Source organism: Rhamphochromis longiceps, linkage group LG9, assembly GCF_057381845.1.
Source record: "Rhamphochromis longiceps isolate RC_006_pf linkage group LG9, R_longiceps_female_GT1.1, whole genome shotgun sequence".
In the NCBI taxonomy this organism is placed as follows: Eukaryota; Metazoa; Chordata; class Actinopteri; order Cichliformes; family Cichlidae; genus Rhamphochromis; species Rhamphochromis longiceps.
In genome coordinates, this window is record NC_140565.1 from 677,558 (window position 1) to 697,290 (window position 19,733).

General features: G+C 43.2%; 1 protein-coding gene across 1 annotated transcript in view; it reads left to right on the plus strand.

The window, feature by feature from the left end:
• Positions 1-27: 27 nt before the first annotated feature.
• arhgef4 (Rho guanine nucleotide exchange factor (GEF) 4) overlaps positions 28-19,733 on the plus strand; it is a 98,360-nt gene continuing 78,654 nt past the window's right edge. Inside the window, exons 1-5 of the mRNA XM_085417949.1 lie at positions 28-133; positions 894-949; positions 3,904-4,003; positions 5,208-5,342; positions 17,619-18,176. Coding sequence (XP_085274075.1) covers positions 915-949; positions 3,904-4,003; positions 5,208-5,342; positions 17,619-18,176 — 828 coding nt within the window. The 5' untranslated portion in view covers positions 28-133; positions 894-914. The remainder of the gene's footprint in view (positions 134-893; positions 950-3,903; positions 4,004-5,207; positions 5,343-17,618; positions 18,177-19,733) is intronic.

Sequence of the window (19,733 nt, forward strand, 5' to 3'; positions counted from 1 at the left end):
GTAACCATGTCATCAGTCGGTCAGCCTGCTCAGTGCTGCCACCGTCATCGTCACTCAGGGTTAAACCGCGCCCCCAAAAGTCCGGAGAGTGCACGCGCACTGTTCAGGAGAGGGTGTTCTTCAGAGGTGACAGGTAGGAGCGCGCGAGTCCTCACCAAGCGAACTGTTAGCAGTCTAACAAACATTAGCAGTAAAATGTCACATTCATCACCTGCAGTCAAACTCTAGTTAGCAGGCTGAGCGAGGCTAATGGATGACAGCTTAGCTAGCTACCTGCTGCTAGCTCGGACTCGTTGAACAAAGGCGATGTGGACTGAAAATTTCATCTATAATCCACATTAATTTGGTTCTGTTCAACGGAAACCGCATCCAAAAGGTTCTGCTTTACTATGAGCGCATTTCGACTTTGACACAGAGCAAAGAACTGTTTAAAATAATAAGTTGTAATAGTAGCTGTGTGGTCAGGAACGTGAGACATGATGAGCTCATGTCCCTCCTCCTAGAATTGAAATGTAAATACAAAATGTTTTATGGTATAAAAATATCCTTTGTTACAAAATAGCAATAAAAACACAAGGCGTTAAAATGTTTCAATTATCCAGAGTTACTGAAACATTTTATTGCAGTTCCGTGGATTAAAAAAAATCCATAGTAATGAAATAACAGTGTTAGAACAGATAACAGCTGATATTCTTTATGTGTGCCATCAGTGCATTGATCATGTAGAAAAGCCCCACTTACCAAATGTACCGGTCCAGCTAGCTTTATACTGTTGTTGGGGTTCGTATTAGTTATAGGTGCTGTTTGCATTCACATTCAGCAGAGTGCTTTTCACACCTAGTTTTAGTTTAACTATAATAACCCTAATATGCTGTTGGCGTTCTCGTCCACAGACATTGCTGTTGTCCATCATCATGAATGTGTATATTGATCTCTGCCATTCACTCGGGTAAGTTCAAGTTTCCCAGCTTTCAGTTTAGAATCCAGCGTCGAGTCGTCCAAAAGCTGTGACAGAATGACAGAATATCCCCACGGGGGTGAAAACATACATAAAGCCTGATTGTTTTAGTCATTTTTCGGCTAAATCATTAATGTGCGCCTGCTGTCAGCTCCAGTTCTTCTAAAGTGACCCTTTAATGAGTCCTCTAGCAGAGCTGTGGTATTTGGTACGAGGGCACGTGTCAGTCAGCAGTGTACTTCACTCTGGCTTTCGCCTGGATGTAGAGGAAAGTTTACCTCGGGGCCCGCCCACTTCCCTTCACCTGTGCTGATTCTCCTTTAGTCACTGTTGCTCTTGTTCACTGCAGAGTTCATTATGTATATCGCTTCATTCCTGCCATTCGGTCCCTGTTATGAAACACTTCCTGGTTCTTCTTTGGACAGTTGTTTCAGAGCATGATCTAAACGAACCTTAATAATTCATGTGGAATCAGATGAAACGAAGAACTGAACAAAAACCTGTTTCCACTGTAATTCTACTGTAGACTCTACTGTAGACTCTACTATAAACTCTACTGTAGACTCTACTGTAGATTCTACTGTAGACTCTACTGTAGACTACTGTAGACTCTACTGTAGACTCTACTGTAGATTCTACTGTAGACTCTACTATAAACTCTACTGTAGACTCTACTGTAGATTCTACTGTAGACTCTACTGTAGATTCTACTGTAGACTCTACTATAAACTCTACTGTAGACTCTACTGTAGATTCTACTGTAGATTCTACTATAAACTCTACTGTAGACTCTACTGTAGATTCTACTGTAGATTCTACTATAAACTCTACTGTAGACTCTACTGTAGACTCTACTTGCTCATGGCTTTGTGTTATTGAACATCAGCTGAGTGTCAGTAGGAGCCTGTGTCAGTGTGGGACGATATTCTGAGGTTTACATTGTGAGTTACAAATGAAGGGACAGTGCATGTAATGTTAAGAAATAACTAGTAATATTGTAACAAACTGCTTCCTATAATAATAATAAGTGTGTTTCTTTTTAAGAAATCATTTGTTTAGTATTGAAGAGCACTGCTTATTGTGAAGTCCTGAGCTGTGTTATTCTCTGTGTACGGGGATGATTTGGTTCCTGTGTAAACTCTGTTTAGTGTTGTGCGTTTCCCTGAGCTTCGTCTTGTGTGTTTGCCTGACTCCGTGTCGCCCGTGTGTGTCGCTCGCCCCTCCGTCTGTCTCGTCTCCATGTTTGGATTCCCTCTCTCTCCCTCCCGTGTTGCTCTCCTGGTGTTTCTTGTCGTCTCGTTGCCTCCCTGTTTTATCCCTAATGTTATGTCAGGTGTGTGAGTCTTAGGCCCGCGTCTCTGTGCTTCCTGTTTTACTTTGACAGTCTTGCGTCCCGTGTTCAGTGTGTTCTGTTTTGTTCCCCTCTGCCTCATCGCCCCTAATTTGTCTCAGCTGTGTCCACTTCACACACACGTTAAAGTGCGTTTGGCTCGACACCACCGAACAGAGGCAGCAATATAACACAGCTAATATTAACAGTGCAGTGGATCCTGCTTGTGCCGTGATATTCAGGACTGCAAACCGAGCAGCATCACTGACTTTCAGCTTGTTGTGTTTGTGGATATATGACTGACTTTAATTATCCATAAATCATCAGATTCTCTGTAAGATTAAGGTCGACTATATATATATGTAGAGGCTTTAAAACCAAGTAAACACTGAAAGTACAAACATCACTAATGTCGCACAACTCTGCCAACATGTGGCCAACAGTAATGTTTTAATTTTCTTCGTTATTAAACATTCGCACATAAATAAGTGACGTCATATTCAGTACTTACTTTTCACAGTTCACTCTTCGGCCGCTCCCTTCTGCCGTATTTTGCAGCAAAATTATCCACACCCACCGCCGCACTATGAACTGTGGGATATATGGGACCACGAAGCGTGCACGGGACCACGCTTGATATTTGGGGAACTCGACGGCGCATTTGGAGTATGCGTTTGAAGTACACTTCGAATTGGGACAGCCGTCGTCGCGTGGCGGTGACGTAACCGCACTTGAAATGCGTACTTCAAGCGTGCAGACCCTGAATTAGGACACAGCCACTGTGTGAGTTTTCCGTGACCTTTGTCATCGTGTCCATGGTTCCTCCATGTCTCTTCTTTTTCCCGCTGGTGTTTCCGAGGTTTTTCTAGTGTTCCAGGCTTTTACTTTATGTCCTTAGTTCTTCCAGTTCAGCCGTTCCTCTGTTTAGTTTATTTATGCATTTTTCCCCGTTTGGTGTGTCTGCCTTAATAAACGGGACGTCTTTCGTTTATTTTTCCTGTTTTCCTGGTGTGGATTTGGGTCCTCACATAAACAGTCCAGACGATCTGCAAGTTGTGACAGTTGGTTGCGTTTCTAAACTCAGCATCAATAATGATTACATTATTCTAAATGTAGGATTTCTAGTTAAACCTTAAGACTACATTAGTCACTGTGCAAGTATACTGCTTTATATAAATGCAGATAAGTGTAATAGTTAAATTAAGTGAGGAATATCCTGCACCACAGTGTGAGTCTTAGTGTCCATGTGGAACAACGTAACTTAAAGCAGCATTTACCAAACTGTAACTGTAACACTCCATCCACCCTGCCAATGCTGATGCACAGATAAATAAGTACTTGATGGCTGTTCAGAAGTAGGCGTTTAAACTGCATAGAAACATGTTTTTAGGTTTATCAGCTGCGCTCTAAATCAGAACACAGAGACAGGGTCAAAGTCTTTATTGCAAAGCAGCCCAGAGGATATTGTAAGAATATGCTGGGACTGTGGAGTGAGCAAAGCTGGGTGGTATATGGTCTGGTACTTATCTACTTACGTTAGAGGGTGGTAGCTGCAGGGATAAGGTACAGGAAAGAGTTATACCTACACTTATATCTATTATGGCCACTTCTGCAGGCTTCCCGGGTGGTTAGCATCTTTGCTACATGCTGCCACACGCCTCAGGAATGACCACGCCCGTCGCAAGAAGGTCTTCCGTCTTCTGCAGAGGAAACTGGTGTGTACTTTAGTAGCAACACGTAGATGTCTTTACAGTACTGCGTTCTCTTACCACAGAACAACAGCACAGTATATGCTAGTGTTTGACGGGGATCCCATATATGCACATAAGAAGAGGGGCCTGGGAATCGATCTCAGCATTGCAGAGAGTTGACTGAACCCCTTCTGTTCAAGCATGGTTGTCCACAGTGGACACAGAGAAGACAGAAAGAGGAGTAAAAAAAGCCATGTCTGTCTACAATGGAAACATTTACATTCTTCAAAGAGTGACCTTTGACCTTTAGATGCAGATGTACAGCTTCTATGTTATTATTATTAGAATTCATTTTTAGTCTGACGGACATATTGAGTAATGTTAGAAATACAATTGATTGCTTTCAAATTCAAATGTCTCCTGGGTCATTATTTTAACCAGACAACAGGCTGGTCTTCACAGTCTTGAGCAGGTGAGGTCCTGGAGCCTAGAACAGGTGTGCCCACAGGAGGCGGAGATAAGAGTCACTGAAACATTCAAAGAACAATTGGTGGATTAGTCAGTTACCAAAATAAACTTTACCTGCAGGCATAGCTTCCAGTAAACTCCAATGTTGAGGACTTTCTCCTCACTGTGCAAAGCAAACTTTTATTGTTTGAGTCTGCCCTGGTGAACTTTCTGTTTCTATCCACTGAGCTGATGTGAACAGTGAAGGCTTCTACTACTCTACATCCACCTATCTGTGCCAGTGGCTTGGTGCTGTACTTTCCAGGTAAAGGTTGGCTACGATGGGTGACACCGGGGAGCCATGGCACATGTTTGTGTCTGTACTGTTTTGTTCAGCTCATTAATGACAATAAGCAAGGTTTTCTCCCAGTGGTTACAGCACTCCCCAAAGCTTTGTGCCATCAGAAAATCTCCTGCAGACATTCATGTAGAGATGTTTCAGTCATGACAGACTAATACTCACACTGAGTCCTCAGATATTCCAAAGCCAGGCAGGATATATAACCATTAGAAGAAGCTGAAGGAGTCTTCTGCAGAGGACAAAGTGTGGACTTCATTTCATCACGATTCAATTCAGGACAAGGAAACTGAGACTGAGACTGGGTGATGAGTGGTAACTGCTCACAAACTGGTCTTCTGTGTTTACAGGTGGTCCCTGTCATGAAATACATTGTATTATTCTATCATCTTTATCATATAACTCCTGTCACCCCCGTCCTAGTTTTTTAACAAGGTTGGCGTGAAGGAGGGGGATCAGTGTCAGCCTACCTACGTCTACCCTAAAGAGGTGAAGATGTTGATACGGTCTGCCTTTCCAGAGGACATCTGTGACTATCCAGATCCCTGCCATGATAAGGTGAGTGTAAACCATTCTTCATTGCCTAAATGCTCTATCACCAAAGACAGGTTTGTTTTCCCCCAAAAGTTGGTTCTGTTCTTGTGGACGAGGAGTTTTCAGCACTCATCTAAGTGACGTCTTCAGTCTCAGCTGACTGCTGGTTTCCAGCCTTATAAACATCTACGTTTGCATAATGAGCTAAACTGGCACCACTGGGTCGTGAGCAATGTTCCCTCTAAGCTGCGCGCGTGCGCAATTGTGCACTGCTGGCACGGTCTCTGCGCACAGAAAATCTCTGTAGCGCACAAAAATAAAAAATCTAACCTGAATTGAAATGAAAATAAATACGTTAGCAGTTGATTCTGTTTTGTAGTGTGAGTCAGTAAGTGAGCGGTGACTGGCTGCTCCAGCCAATGATGCGATTCACATTCGTATATGCACAGCTCATCAACGTGGTTGACAGGCTATGACAGCGTCCTTAAATGCTGCTCATGTTTAGCTAACAAAGGGGTGTGGCCGATGTGGAGTGCTGCTTATGTTGAACCTTTAAAATAATGGCAAAACGAACGGGCAGTGGCACACAGTGGCCAAAGTAAAAAAGAAATGCGACTCTTTTAAGATGGAATGGCTGTCAGAATATGTGCAAACAGGAGAAAAAACTGTGAAATTGGGAGAGATTTTTTCTTTTTTGAGCGAGAAAGGTCTGGTCTGCAAAATATGTTGCGAAGCTAAAATCGCAAGCGAGTTTTCGGAGGGAAAAGTGTGGACAGAATGGAAGCTGGAATACCTCAAGTGCCACATTCAACAGAAAAGTCATTTGAAAGCAGCTGGAATTGTGAGAAGATGTACGATGGGAATGGGGATCGGTACGTTGTTGGGAGAGAGCGCCAAAGACCGAGAGAAGAGGAACGAGCTGTCACTCAGAAAGAAATCCAACCCCGAAGAAGTTAAAGTTCTCATCGACAAGATTCTACCAGCCTTCAAAATGAATTCTTCTCTGCTGTCGGTTCAACAAATTGACCATCACATGGCAAAGTATGTGAGTGTACCAGAAAGCTGGCGAAGCAAAGATGATGCCTTTGAGTTTGTGAATTCAATCAATGAAGTAGTGCAGAATGAGACAATGTGTGAAGTTAAAAATGCACCTCGGCACACCCTGATCATAGGTGAGAGCACAGACGTAACAGTGCACAAAATGCTAGTCCTGTATATTAAATCCAGGGAGGAAAATAACGTCAACCATAAAACTGTTTGGTGGCATCATCCAGCTGACCGCATGCACGGCATGAACTAGACATGCAGAGAATTAGGGCTGGGCGATATGGCCTAAAATTCATATCGCGATATAATTTGAAGCATGTGCGGTAACGATATATATCACGATATATTCTGTTCTTCTGTATAACGTATTTTCCAAACTTAAAATCCTTTAATTTTCTCAAAAATCGAGAGTGTGCCTTATGTATGAATTCTGGTTGTGCTTACTGACCTCGAACCGATTTGGGCAGAAATCTGTTAAAAATGTTTTAAGTTTAAAAATGTTGGTAAGCAGCACTGCTTGATGGATGTCAGAGCATTACGGCTGCCGTAGTGAGGAGCTTCACGGAGTAATCTGGGTCCTAAACTCCGTCTGCTTCAGGTCCCAAAGTCAAACAAACACTGAGAGTTAAAAACGGTCCAAATTCTTTCATCTTTAATAAAATCATCAGCGTTGCTGCTTTACCAGGTGTAACAATTAAGTTTAACATCCATGAAAACAGATTTATTAAATGTAACGGAGTTAGAAGTTAACAGGAAGTTAGCTCGCTAGTTTCCACCTAAACATTTCCTACCATGTTCTGACAGAGAGATTTGAAACTAATTCAAACGTACAGCTCTGCTATCACTTCCAACATAAATGAAGACAGAAAACTAAACAGCAGTGGTGTTTGCAGGGTTACTGAAGTTGGGCTAGCTGGTATATAATGTTGTGCTACGTGATTGCTAGCGACACAGCTATGTTAGCATAACATTAGCACAGTGAAGCTGGAGGATGAACGCCAACTTTTTTTCCACTCGATAAAAGTTAACGTGAGGGATTCTGGTGGTCAGGGACAAATACAATCACATAGCAGGATGCTGTACACGGGCCAAACTTCAGTCAGGAGAACAACTGAGGTTATTCATCCACAATACGAGATTAGTTATTAATATACTGCGACAACATGGGAACAGAGCAGCTGCGAGAGAATCCAACATTAATGAATCAATGTTAGGGAAGTGGAGGAAGTGCAGTTTTTGGCTTTCCCCATATTTCAAAGGTGCTTCATCTCTTTGCTGTGACTGTCAGCATAATTTGCAGTGATAATGGTTGTAGCCACTGCGATGCTTTCGACCAAAACAGGTGCAGCTTGATGACATCATCAACATGCGCTATCGCGATAGAGCGGTATAGTCAAAATCTCTATTGTTGGCCAAATTTATATAGTTTCTATCGTATATCGTTTCTATCGCCCAGCCCTACAGAGAATGGTGATGCTGACCTCCGATGGTGCCTCAGTAATGCGAGGAAAGCACAACAGAGTTGCAGCTTTATTAAAGCGGAAAATACCACACTTAACTGAACAACACTGTGTGGCCCATAGAGAGGACTTGGGCATTGATGATGCGTGGAAAGGTGTACCTTTGATGTGTGATGTGGGAACTCTTCTTAGAACAGTTTACTCCACTTTCTCTAGATCCACTGTAAAGAGGGGAAAACGGGAAGACCTAGAAATGTTCTTGATGAGGATGCACTGTCATTCAGGCCTCTGAGTGAAGTGCGATGGCTGTCACGTCACTGAGCTGTGAATGCTGAGGAACTACACTGTGCTGGAAGAATACTGCAAGAGAGAATCCAGTGATAACAGAGATCCAGTGGCAAATTACTGTTACAAAAAGCTAACCGATTCAAACTTCAAGGTTACTCTCACCGCTCTGGGAGATGTTTTGGGTGAGCTGGCACACCTGTGTCTTTCTTTTCAAAGATGCAACCTGACTGAAGGGCACTGCTTGGCAAGAGCAAAGATTGAGAAGTTGCGTTCCCAATACTTGACAGAGGAAAAGGATGTTAAGTGGAGTGACCGTGTCATAGAGGCGATGAGGGCCTTATCTGCTGATGGCAGGAATACCAGTGAGATTACTCGTGTTATTCGTAAGCTTTGTGATCACTTGGATTTTCCAGAGGATGAATTATAGGAGTGGTCTGCACTTGACATTGAGGCATTGACCTCAGACATCAGGTTTGAGTATGGAGCAGCAGACATTGCCACGCTGGCAAAGAAGTATGAGGCCATTCTCCACCCTCCACATTCAGTGGAGGTCATAAACAGTGAATATTCTGATTTCAAGTACATACTGAGGCACAAACTTAAACATGGGTCAATCAGCACATTCTCAGATATGGAGGCTGCAACGCTAAAATGTGAGGAGCTAAAACACATCTCGCAGCTTGTGGATATTTGTGCTATATTTCAAGCATTCAGTGCAGATTGCCAAAGAGGCTTTAGTTTAATGAATCGTCTCAAAACAGCATCCAGAAATCGTCTTGAGGCGGAGCATTTGGACCAGCTGATGCGCATAAAGTCAAAGCTGCAAGCAGACGAGGCCATCAACCTGGACGACGTGAGAAGGACAGACGGGAAAAATAAGGTGAAATTTAAGCTCTTAATAAGTTTACTACTCATCTAGTGTCATTTATTGAGTTTTCATTTATGGATATTGATCATTAAATACTGTCACCAGTTTGAGTATTAGAAAAATGCATATAATCATTATATACTGACAGACAAAGAGTTACAGGACAGTAGGACTGTCTCCCAGACCGCAGTAGGACAGGAGCTTCACAGACTGGCTCATCATAACACAAGTCAGAGCTTTATAATAAAAATGTTAAGTTTCAAAATTGGAGTTTATAGTAGGCTTGATTTGGTTGGCCGTTCATGTTTTGCCATAGTTCAAATATTCATACTTCCAATAGCGTTGACATAGTGCACAGGTCATTAAAAAAGATTTTTGTAATTGTCACTGTAAGTGGGCTAAAGCTCTTAATTAAAGGGATTCTAACAGAAATGTAAATGCTGTAATTTGATTATTTTTATAAACCATGTAACTTCGATGGATGCGATGCTGTCGTCACCACAGTGCACACGTCTGATGTCGCTCACAGTGGTCCAGGGGGCCGCTCAGGGAGTCTGTGAGTTTGCTCACACACGTGAAAAATTAGAGGGAACATTGGTCGTGAGGTCAGTTTCATGATCAATAAGATCATTAATGATTGTATAACCATCTGTGAAGACAGGAGGCAGCTTTACACACAAACTGTCTGAACCTACAGCGCAGTTCTGAGGTGGCGTGCCAACATCCTCTCACATCAATAGGTCACATGACATGGCTTCACCTGAACCCTCTGCTTATAATGACCACACCTTTTTTCAAACCTTGGCTTGTGTGATGAGTCATGTGATCAATAGTGGCTCAGTGACCCAGGTGTTGAAAGTGTAGTAACCTGCAGTAGAGTTCAAACAGCTGTGAGTTGGAAGTGAAGAAGCTTTTCAGATGAGAGGTGAAACGTCTTCAAGAAACTTTTCTTTCCAAGCTCCAGTTTTCACAACAGTAACCTTTGTTCAGATCGTGTGCCATCACTGATCTTAGAAATGACTAAATACATCTGGATGTTTGTGATGTACGTATGCTGCTGTATGACAGATGGCTGTTACTGTCTCCCTGTGGTTACAATTCCCCACTATAGTGACGTCTGAATGTGTTTCTGCAGGTGGTGTACATCACTGTGGAGGATCTGCACAAAGTTAAAATCATGTGATGTCTCTCATTTCCTCTTTTTGAGTTTGCACTGAAAGTTAGAGACTGGAGCAGAATGTTTGTGGATGGTGGGAAGATTAGTTCTGTGCGCTGTTACGTTTATTGCCAACATTTGTACGGTGCTGTTCAACATTAATAGCATTTTCTGCCACACAGTGTGTACTGATTGTTATATGTGCCACCTTTCTCAGGTCTGCATGTTCTGAGCTGCTCATGTGGTTCATGGGTGACAACTACAAGGACTGTATATAAAAGATGGATACAGCTACACTGGAGTCATCGATTGATTTCTGCGCTCTTTTTTGAAGCTTTATTGACACCATGTGTTATTTTCATATGTGGATAGAAAGCCATCCTGGTGAGGACATCCCTGCTCATGTGGACGTAGCAGAGAAACTGAAAAAGCTACATCCACATGAACAGCATCAACTTTGTGGGATTTGGACAGAAGGTGTCACAATACTGAATCGTTGGTGCATGCATGAAGCACAAAGAACAACAAACTGTACCGATGCATGCAGTAAGAAAGCTCACACGACCAATACAGCTGCCGTGTTCGTGCAGTGAGGAGATGCCACGCTGTGTTTATACTGAGCGGAGGAGGGGAGACTGGCTTTGGTGCTCTTTGATTGGCTCATCATCACCAATGGAACCAATGAGAAAACTTTTCTCCAGTGAGGCATGATTTAACCCCGCCTTCTCCACTGCCACAGACAAACCCTGCCATGAGCGCTCTACTCAGGTTACCTGCAGCTGCTTTTTTAATCCAGCAGATGTCACTATTATACAACACACTAACACAGTGTTGCCACGGTAAGGGGAATGTGCCACACACTTCACGAGGAATCAGATCACTAATGCTAAAATATAAGCTAAGGTAAGAAAGCCTGGTTTGCAAGCTGCATCCACACAGCATGTACACTTTTAGACCACGTTCAGTGAGTCAGACAGCAGAGGTGCTGCAGAGCAGACAGTGAACACTGCAGATAAGGGAGGAGGAAAGAAAAGAAAGGGAAATATTTCTCCAAATAAATACATCCACTTTCTTCCTTACATCCTATCCAGTCTGTCATAGAGCCAGCACATACAGACAGGCATCATTCACACTGATGAGCAGTAGAATCCCATGGATGTTTCTGGACTGTGGGAGGAAGTTGGAGGACCTGGAGAGGAGAACCTACATAGAAGTGTGGAGAACGCAGCAACAAAGAGACCCCCAGCAGGACTCTCCTGGCGTGGAACGACAGTACTAGTCACTGTTCATACATCAGAAGGATTGTATGCTATGTGCCTCTATTCAGACTTTTGAAATTTTGTACAGTTGCTGAAATTTGTACTTTTTCTGTTGATAGAGTGACATTGGCTTTGAATGGAGAGACCTACCTCTCTCAGTTTTCTGGTCGCTCCTTTAGGCAGACACCCGTATATTCCCCTACAGCTTTTACAGTTATTATCATAAATGTCACACAAAAATCTATCAAATTCCTCCCCATTCATGGCTATCAGAGAGCTGGAGGCAGGTTAAAGTGTGAGGCACACAAAAGCTCTTGAACCTGCCGCTGTGACCGTAATCTTCACCCCACAGCCATCATTTCACCCTCAAAATGTAGCTACGCTTGTCTTCTTTCTCAGAGCCTACAGATATACTGTATATTTTTGAAATGGAGCCCTTTGTTTCGGAGGAACGCCATCACGAGCTCAGTTTCATCCTTCCATCCTCTGCTGCTTGTCCTTTTCAGGGTCGTGGGGGGTGGAGCCTATCCCAGCTGTCATAGGGCGAGAGGCAGGGTACACCCTGGACTGGTCACCAGTCTAACACATAGACAACTATTCACGCCTGTGGGCGATTTAGAGTTTCAAATCAACCTGACCCCACTGACTGCATGACTGTGGGCTGTGGGAGGAAGCTGGAGAGAACCCACATAAGCACGGGGAGCACAAACTCCCCACAGAAAGACCCCGGCCGGGTGGTGGAAGCGAACCGTGCTGCCCTGTAAGAAGTACATCTTTGATTATTGAATCCATTTACTTGTTTCTCTGTTTCAATATATATTTTCAAACAGAAATTCAATTCAAAACTGGTTTTTGAAACGAGTCCCAAACAGTTGATTGTGTTCATGTGGACGTGGTGTTCCTATCAGCTGCACAAAAACAGACTACGGCAAACCCTCAGGAAATTCAACATTGTTAAATCTTAAAAAAATAAAATAAAATAATGAAAAGTAATTTATATATGAAGCTAAAATTTAATAGCAATAAAATGTTCACCTTTGTGTGCATGTCAGAAACAGCTGAGCAGCAGGCTCGGCTGATGTGAGATGTCATGATCCTCGTCTGTGGATGTGGGAGTGTTTTTGTTTTCAGTGGTTACAGACACACTGACAGTTAGGCGAGTCATTTCATTCGATACAGTACTCTTAAGTGGCAGCCAACTTGGATCTTCTTTTAATACTCAGGGAGTTTTTGCTGTTCTTTATAACTATAGAATGTGCTGAGAGTGGGCAGTGAGACTATAATAAGTAATATAAATACTAGAACATGTACCAGTTTGCACTGAAGTGCAGACAGCTGCTTAATGTTTTCTTTATTCCAGCCCAGTTAATGTAGTCTGATGGTGCAGCTGGAATATGGCAGACACTTAGATTCACTCACTGTTTCACATACAGAAAGAAACCGTTTACCTTTGCTGCTTTATATAAAATGTTTGAAGCCTTATAAACTGCAAATAAAAGGAGAAGCTGTTGTTGGCTTACTCTGTACATCAGGGGTCCCCAACTCCAGGCCTCGAGGGCCGGTGTCCTGCAGGTTTTAGATCTCACCCTGGGCCAACACACCTGAATCACATGATTAGTTCATCACCAGGCCTCTGGAGAACTTTAAAACGTGTGGAGGAGGTCATTTAGCCATTTGAATCAGCTGTGATGGATCACAGACACATCTAAAAACTGCAGGCCCTCGAGGCCTGGAGTTGGGGACCCCTGCTGTACAAGAAGATGAGGCATTTTTAACTTGGTGCTGAATATCGCTGTGCTTAATGTGGAACCATTCCTGTGTACTCTGAGGACTAGGAAACTTCTGTGGCACCTCTGCTGAGGCATTTTTCATTACATGACCCAGAGTGGATAATCTCTTCAGTATTCCTACTGAGGAAATGTGAGAGAAAGTTACCATTTACATTTTTATGTACCACACCTTCTCCAACAGGAACCAAGGAAAATGACACATCTGCCTGTGTTTACAAATGTGAGCGCTACAGTACAGAGTTGCAGTTCATTTAACAGAAAATGCTTAGCAGACAAATTCTAAACTTAAAGTCAAACCACTATTTTTCAACTCATTGATGTGGAGGCTCTATGGAGAGCATCTCTGAGCAGTATCTCATTGATGACGATGAATGTGGTAAGGCGTCAGTGTTGTGCCTCGGTGTTGTGCACCATCTTCAGCTGGAGAGGTTCCTCCACTAAGCCCTTAAGCTTCTTAAGGCACACAGCTCCACTTAATTAGAGTAAATGAAAGACAGCACTTAAAATGTACGATTTTAGTGCAACAGTTTGGTTGGAATACTTCTGATTATTTTACAAAAGAGTTATCGTTATAACCGCCATATTTATTCCATCAGTTTGAAAGCCAACAGGCTTCTGTGGGTCTTGGCTCTGAACATGTAGTTTAAAGATTAAGTGAAGAGTTAGATCACAGAGCCAAAGCTTTGGCCTTCATTGGAGTTCATTGGTTCTCATTCATGAAATACTCTGATAGATGTATTTTAACCAGGTTTGATGTGAATATCTTTTTCTTCATTTGAAGAAAACCTGAGCAGTGTGACTCTGTTGTTCCAGTAGCACTTACACGTTCAAAAGAACGGTTTTGAACGTGGTTGGGTTGTTGAACTGCATAAGCAGCGCCATCACTGCTGAGGTGGGACGCAGTAAGACAGTCATTTGGAATTTCTTAAATGATCCTGAGGGTTATGGAACAAAAAAGTCAAGTGGAAGACCCAAAAACTGTCACCAGCACTGAGCTGGAGGATCCAGTTGGCTGCCCGTCGAGACACTGGACGATCCTCGACCCAAATTAAAACGTTGCTGGTGCCCACCGCAGCCCCATAACCATCAGATGGCATCTGAGACTGGAGGGTTATAAAAAACATAAAACGTCTTCAAAGGCCTCGTCTCCTTGAACGCCACAGAACTGACCGTTTGGACCAAACATGGGACGCTGAAAGGTGGAAGAACGTTTTATTGTAATGAGAACAAATGTAACCTTGATGGTCCTGATGGTTTCCAACATTACTGGCATGACAAGCAGATCCAACCTTTTCTGCGCTCCACAGTGGAGGGGGCGCCATAATGGTCTGGGGTCTTTTTCCTTCAGTGGAACAACAGAGCTTCAGGAGGTGCAGGGGCATCAAACGGCCGCTGGCTGTGTCCAGATGTTGCAGAGAGCATCCCTCATGACTGAGGGCCCTCGTCTGGGTTTTACAACAGAACAACGCTACAGTACACAATACCCGCAGGACAAGGGACTTCTTCCAGGAGAATAACATCACTCTTCTGGACTTCCTGCGTGTTCCCCTGATCTAAACCCAACTGAGAGCCTTTGGGGGTGAATGGCAAGGGAAGTTTACAAAAACGGACAGCAGTTCCAGGCAGTAGATCCCCTTCATGCGGCCATCTGTTCCCACTTGGAGAAATGTTCCCATCACCTCATGGAAACACATCAAGCATGCTGCAATACATTTTTGAAGTGATCAACAATAACGGTGGAGCTCCTCACGACTGAGCTCATGTTTGGATCTTTGATTTCTGTTTTAGGGGGTTTACGGGTTTTTTTTGGAGGTGTGGTCCTAAACTTATGATCAGCTGTAACAGCCTGTTTCAGTTTAAGCATTGTTTTCAATAAACTGCATGCTCAAAAAAAACGTTTTGTCTCACTCCCATTTCTTCTTGTTGCATGTTGAAGCTCTACTTGGAACCTTGTTAAGATCCAAACATGCAAAATAGGATTTTTTGCCATTTTTCAAATGGTCTTAAACTTTTGATGGGGACTGTATAAACCATCTGGAGCAGGGTTTGCAAACTCATTTTACATTGGAAGCATATCTAGCTGACTTTGATCATATGTGGGTCACACCAATGAAACTGCCCTTTCTGCCAGTGTTCAGAAGTTTAACGACACATTTAGTCCCTGAAATATCTTGTATACAAAATGAAGTGCTATTTTAACAGAAAGAAATCTGTCAGCACGACTCTTTGGCTATAGTTTTAAGAATTAAATGCGGAAAATGACAGAAACCTATGGCTTAATTACTTCTGTGTAGCATGAATGGCCATGCGGGAGGTCTTTATCAGTAGGAAAAGCTGTAAAACCTCTAAATTGCAGTTAAATTTTCTGTTTTCCTTCACATTTTCCAAAGCCATCCAGTCAGCGGGATTTAAGTCCTGCTGAACCGATTATGACCCCCGGGCCTTATGTTTGACACCCTGATCTTAGAGTGTCACACGCTGATTTGTGCCAATTTGTACTTTTATAGTTTTGAAAAGCAATTTATAGCAGACCCAACCAACAGACCATTGTGTCTACCATGCACAATCCCATGTCCTTGAGTTACGTGCAGAGATCACGAGCTTCTCTGTCTGAAACCGCAGCTCTGTATTTATAGCAGGGCTTCTTAGTGTCTTTCCTTGTTATTTAGAGATCAAGGTGTACCTGCTGCTTTGAGGCTGGACTAAGCTCTGGCTAATGTAGCGTAACCACACCCCTGAAACACTGCGAAACAGGAAGGATTGCTCTTTGCACTGTCTACGGTTATCTTGCTACAAGACTTTCTGTTAATGAAATCTGTGTGTGTAAAAGAAGAAAAGAAGGGGTGGAAGATCAAACAAAGACATTAACAAACACTAATTATGATCATGGACAAAGCAGAGGAGTTCAGGAGGGATCTTTGAAGATGTAGTACTGGGAAAGAGAAGAGCTTGGACACATGTATGTAAATGCTGGTGTTCGAAGTGTTAATATATGTGAGCCACACCATGGGAGCTCTGCTGAGCTGGTTTGCTATTCGCGTTCGTGCTCTGATGCTGCACAGCGGTGGTGCACTGAAGAAATGGAGAGTAAGTGCAACCTTTGACCTTTAACAGAATGTAGTATGTGTGAGTGTGGACTAGCCTGATGCTTCAAACAGAAATGTTTTTACAAAGTAACAATGATATGGAGACATTTCATGCTTGAGGTTCTTCAAAGAGCTGACAGTGCAGACATGTATGAACAATAAGACTGCAGACTGTTCAAAGGTAGGTCTACTATGCAGAAAAGCATAAACATTACTGTGACCTCTGTCTTATCTGTAGCAGAGGCAAAGCAATATAAACAAGAAGAAGGTTGGCTAACATAAGCATTTGATCCTGATATTTGTTAAACTGACCTTAAGTGGCAGCAGACAAGATTCAAGATTATTTATTTGTCACCTGCATACGAGTACAACACACAGTGAAAGATAGCCTGACATGCTCCTCGACTGTGCAAAGAAGGAGAGAACCAGTACAACAGTCAGGAGCCTTCAGCTGCACTAGCTATTCATAAAACGACTCTCTCCATTTTCAGATGCACTTGTTTAAACTAGCTTGGTCAGTCTGATTGATGAGTTTTCAAGATGACCTTGAGTGTTTTGAATGGTGCCTAAAACAAAAAACAGGCTAATGTGCAAAGCTTTGCATAGCACAATGCTAGAACCTGAAATAAACAGATACACAAAACAAACGAGCATACTGTATACGATTTTGCACACAAAGAGAGGCTCCCTGAACCTAAACAGCTACACAGCAATGTGCAGCACCATGCAGGACCCTCTGGTATGTGTCTAGTTGGTCAGGGCTTCATCCTACAGCAGGATAATGACCCAAAGCATCAGTGCAAGCTGTGTCAGAACCACCTCAGGAACAAAGAACAGGGCGGTGAGCTTGAAAACATGGAGGTCCAGCACAGTCTCCAGACTTAAACCCCATCGAGCTGCTTTGGGATGAACTGGACAGAAGAGTGAAAGCAAAGCAACTACAAGGTCCACATTTATGGGAACTTGTGCTGCAGATATGGGAAGAATTTTGGCAGATATAACAGCTGAACACAGCCGTGTTTCTACAATAGAAATCAAATATTCGTCACAAAGGTGGCTACTCTGCTTAGACTGCTGCCCCCGCGACCCGGCCTCGGATAAAGCGGATGGAGATGGATGGATGGATGGATGGTGGCTACTTTGATGAGTTAATGAATTCTTTTTTTTGTTTCAACTCCAATTGGTTATTTGTACTATGCTTTCATTTCAGAGTGCAATGAGACATTAAACTGCATAGTTTTCAATAACAAACTGGACCGGTAGTGTATAAAATGATAGATATATGTCTGTGTGTGCTAAACTTGTTGGTTTGTTACTCAACCTCGTCTTCTTTAATGTCTCCACAGCCACGGGAAGCCCCTGACGACTCTCACAGCCTCTCTGCAGCAATGGACTCAGAGGAGAGGGGCTTTGGTACGGTTTCCCTGAAGTGGTGTGAGCAAAGCACAGGAGATGGGGAAACATTTGAGTACTTTGACTCCTGCTCATGGCACAGTGACATCCTGTCAGATTTTAGTGGAGAAGGAGAGGATTCTGTGGACGCTTTGCTGCGACTGGAGGATGCCTACATTTTTCGACAAACAATGGGAGTCAGCGTCTGCAGTGGGCACACTAAGGCTCGACGCAGAGAATCAGTATCAGCAAAGGACAGCCACCGAGATGTCACAGAGACTTATGTCAAACCATCTACTTACAGCATGAAAAAAGGACCAGAAAACTGTGTGGCACCAAATCTTCCTTTGAAACTCATCAAAAAAGACCTTTTTTCAGTTGAGATCCAACCCCATTTAAACACAGAGAAACTAAAAGAGCAGTGCAGTTTACAAACTGTTGTTACAGGCGGCACAGAGCCATGCAGTCTGCATATTCAAAAGCAACACAAAACGGAGACATTTGATGCAAAGGTAAACACTTCAGACACTCAAGTAGTGAAGTTGCTTGTACAACCTGAGGACAACAGTGGGGACAGACTGAATAGAGACTAGGAAACACAGGACAGTACTGTGGAGACACAGCAGCAGCATTGTGCACATGAAAACAAGACACATTCACAGATTTAAGAAGAAGAGAGAAGGCATGTGGAGTAAAATTAGAAACATGTAACGTTGAGCATGTAGAAGTACAAAATCCTGACCTGCTGAGCACTTATGTGTAAATAACACTTCCTCTTATTCTAAACAGGGAAAACATTTACAGGTTCAATCAGTGTCAAATACAATGTGGAAAAATGCACAGCGAAGACAAAACAGACTTACGTGAGAGTGATATAACATGCATGATAAAAACAAGGGTAATAATACCGATGCAGCAGTTCCTACCTTCAGAGATATCAGAAATATGCAAACGTGTGACAGTATTTCTACATCACCACACTCGCACAGAATCCAAACACCATAGAAGAACACGGCACAAAGACAGTTCATGCATCACAGAAGCTGATATATGCACCCAATCCATAATTAACTGTATTTGCACGTAAGGTGGATATTTGCTGTTCACAAACTCTGTTTGAAGAGATCCCCAGCAAGTAACTGTCAGAGAGCCACCCTTCGGTTTGTGCTACTGCACCAGAGCCCCAGGCTTGGGTGCTGGGTGGACTTTGAGTGTGTAAGCACTGCAATAGAGGCAATGATCTTGCATGATTTTTTTCTTCTATCCTTTTTCCATAGAGACCACAGCCTGCTTTCCTTCTGATACCTGCCCTCTAAGGTGTCTGTAGCCCCGTCAAGGTGGCTCTTCTATGTCGTGCTATACATTTATGGATGTTTGGTTTCTCCGATGTACAAGTCTAAGCACTCCTCACTGTACTGCAGAGCATACACTGTTGCTTAGTTTGCGTTTGGGAAATCTGTCCTGGCCAGTTGTTGCCTGAGTGTGTGGCTGGGTCTGATGTGCTCTGGGATGTCGTGCTTGGAGAAGATTCTCCCGAGTTTCTCTGACAAAGCTGCTACATAAGGGATGACAGTGTTGTTCCATTTGTCATTCTGTTTCTCACTAGTTGGTGTCCGACCTCCTTTCGTGTGCATCTTTGCACAGTTGGGGTTGTTGTGAAAATTCAGTGCATTTGCTCCAGGCCCAGGAGTGTCAACAGCGCCTGTACAACACAGGACTCAGGGAATTTTACTGGGAGAAAAAATGCTTGTATTACTCCCTTCAAGTTCAAAGTTGCTCACCGAGTGGCAAGGACCCTTTGTGGTCACACGGTGAGTGGGCAACGTTGACTATGAAGTGGTACGGTCACACAGCTATATCACCTCAAAGTCCTAAAAGCATGGAGAGAGGCTGAAACTGCATCTCTGGTGAGCCTGGTTAAGGAGATATATGAGCTGGGGCCGGTGGTGCCAAATTCCACCACTGCTGCCTCCCTCCGTTGTAATAACCATTTTACACAGGCCCAGAGAGCAGGTGTTGCTGCACTGCAACAGTCGTTTGCTGATGTGTTCAGCAAACGGCTGATAAAA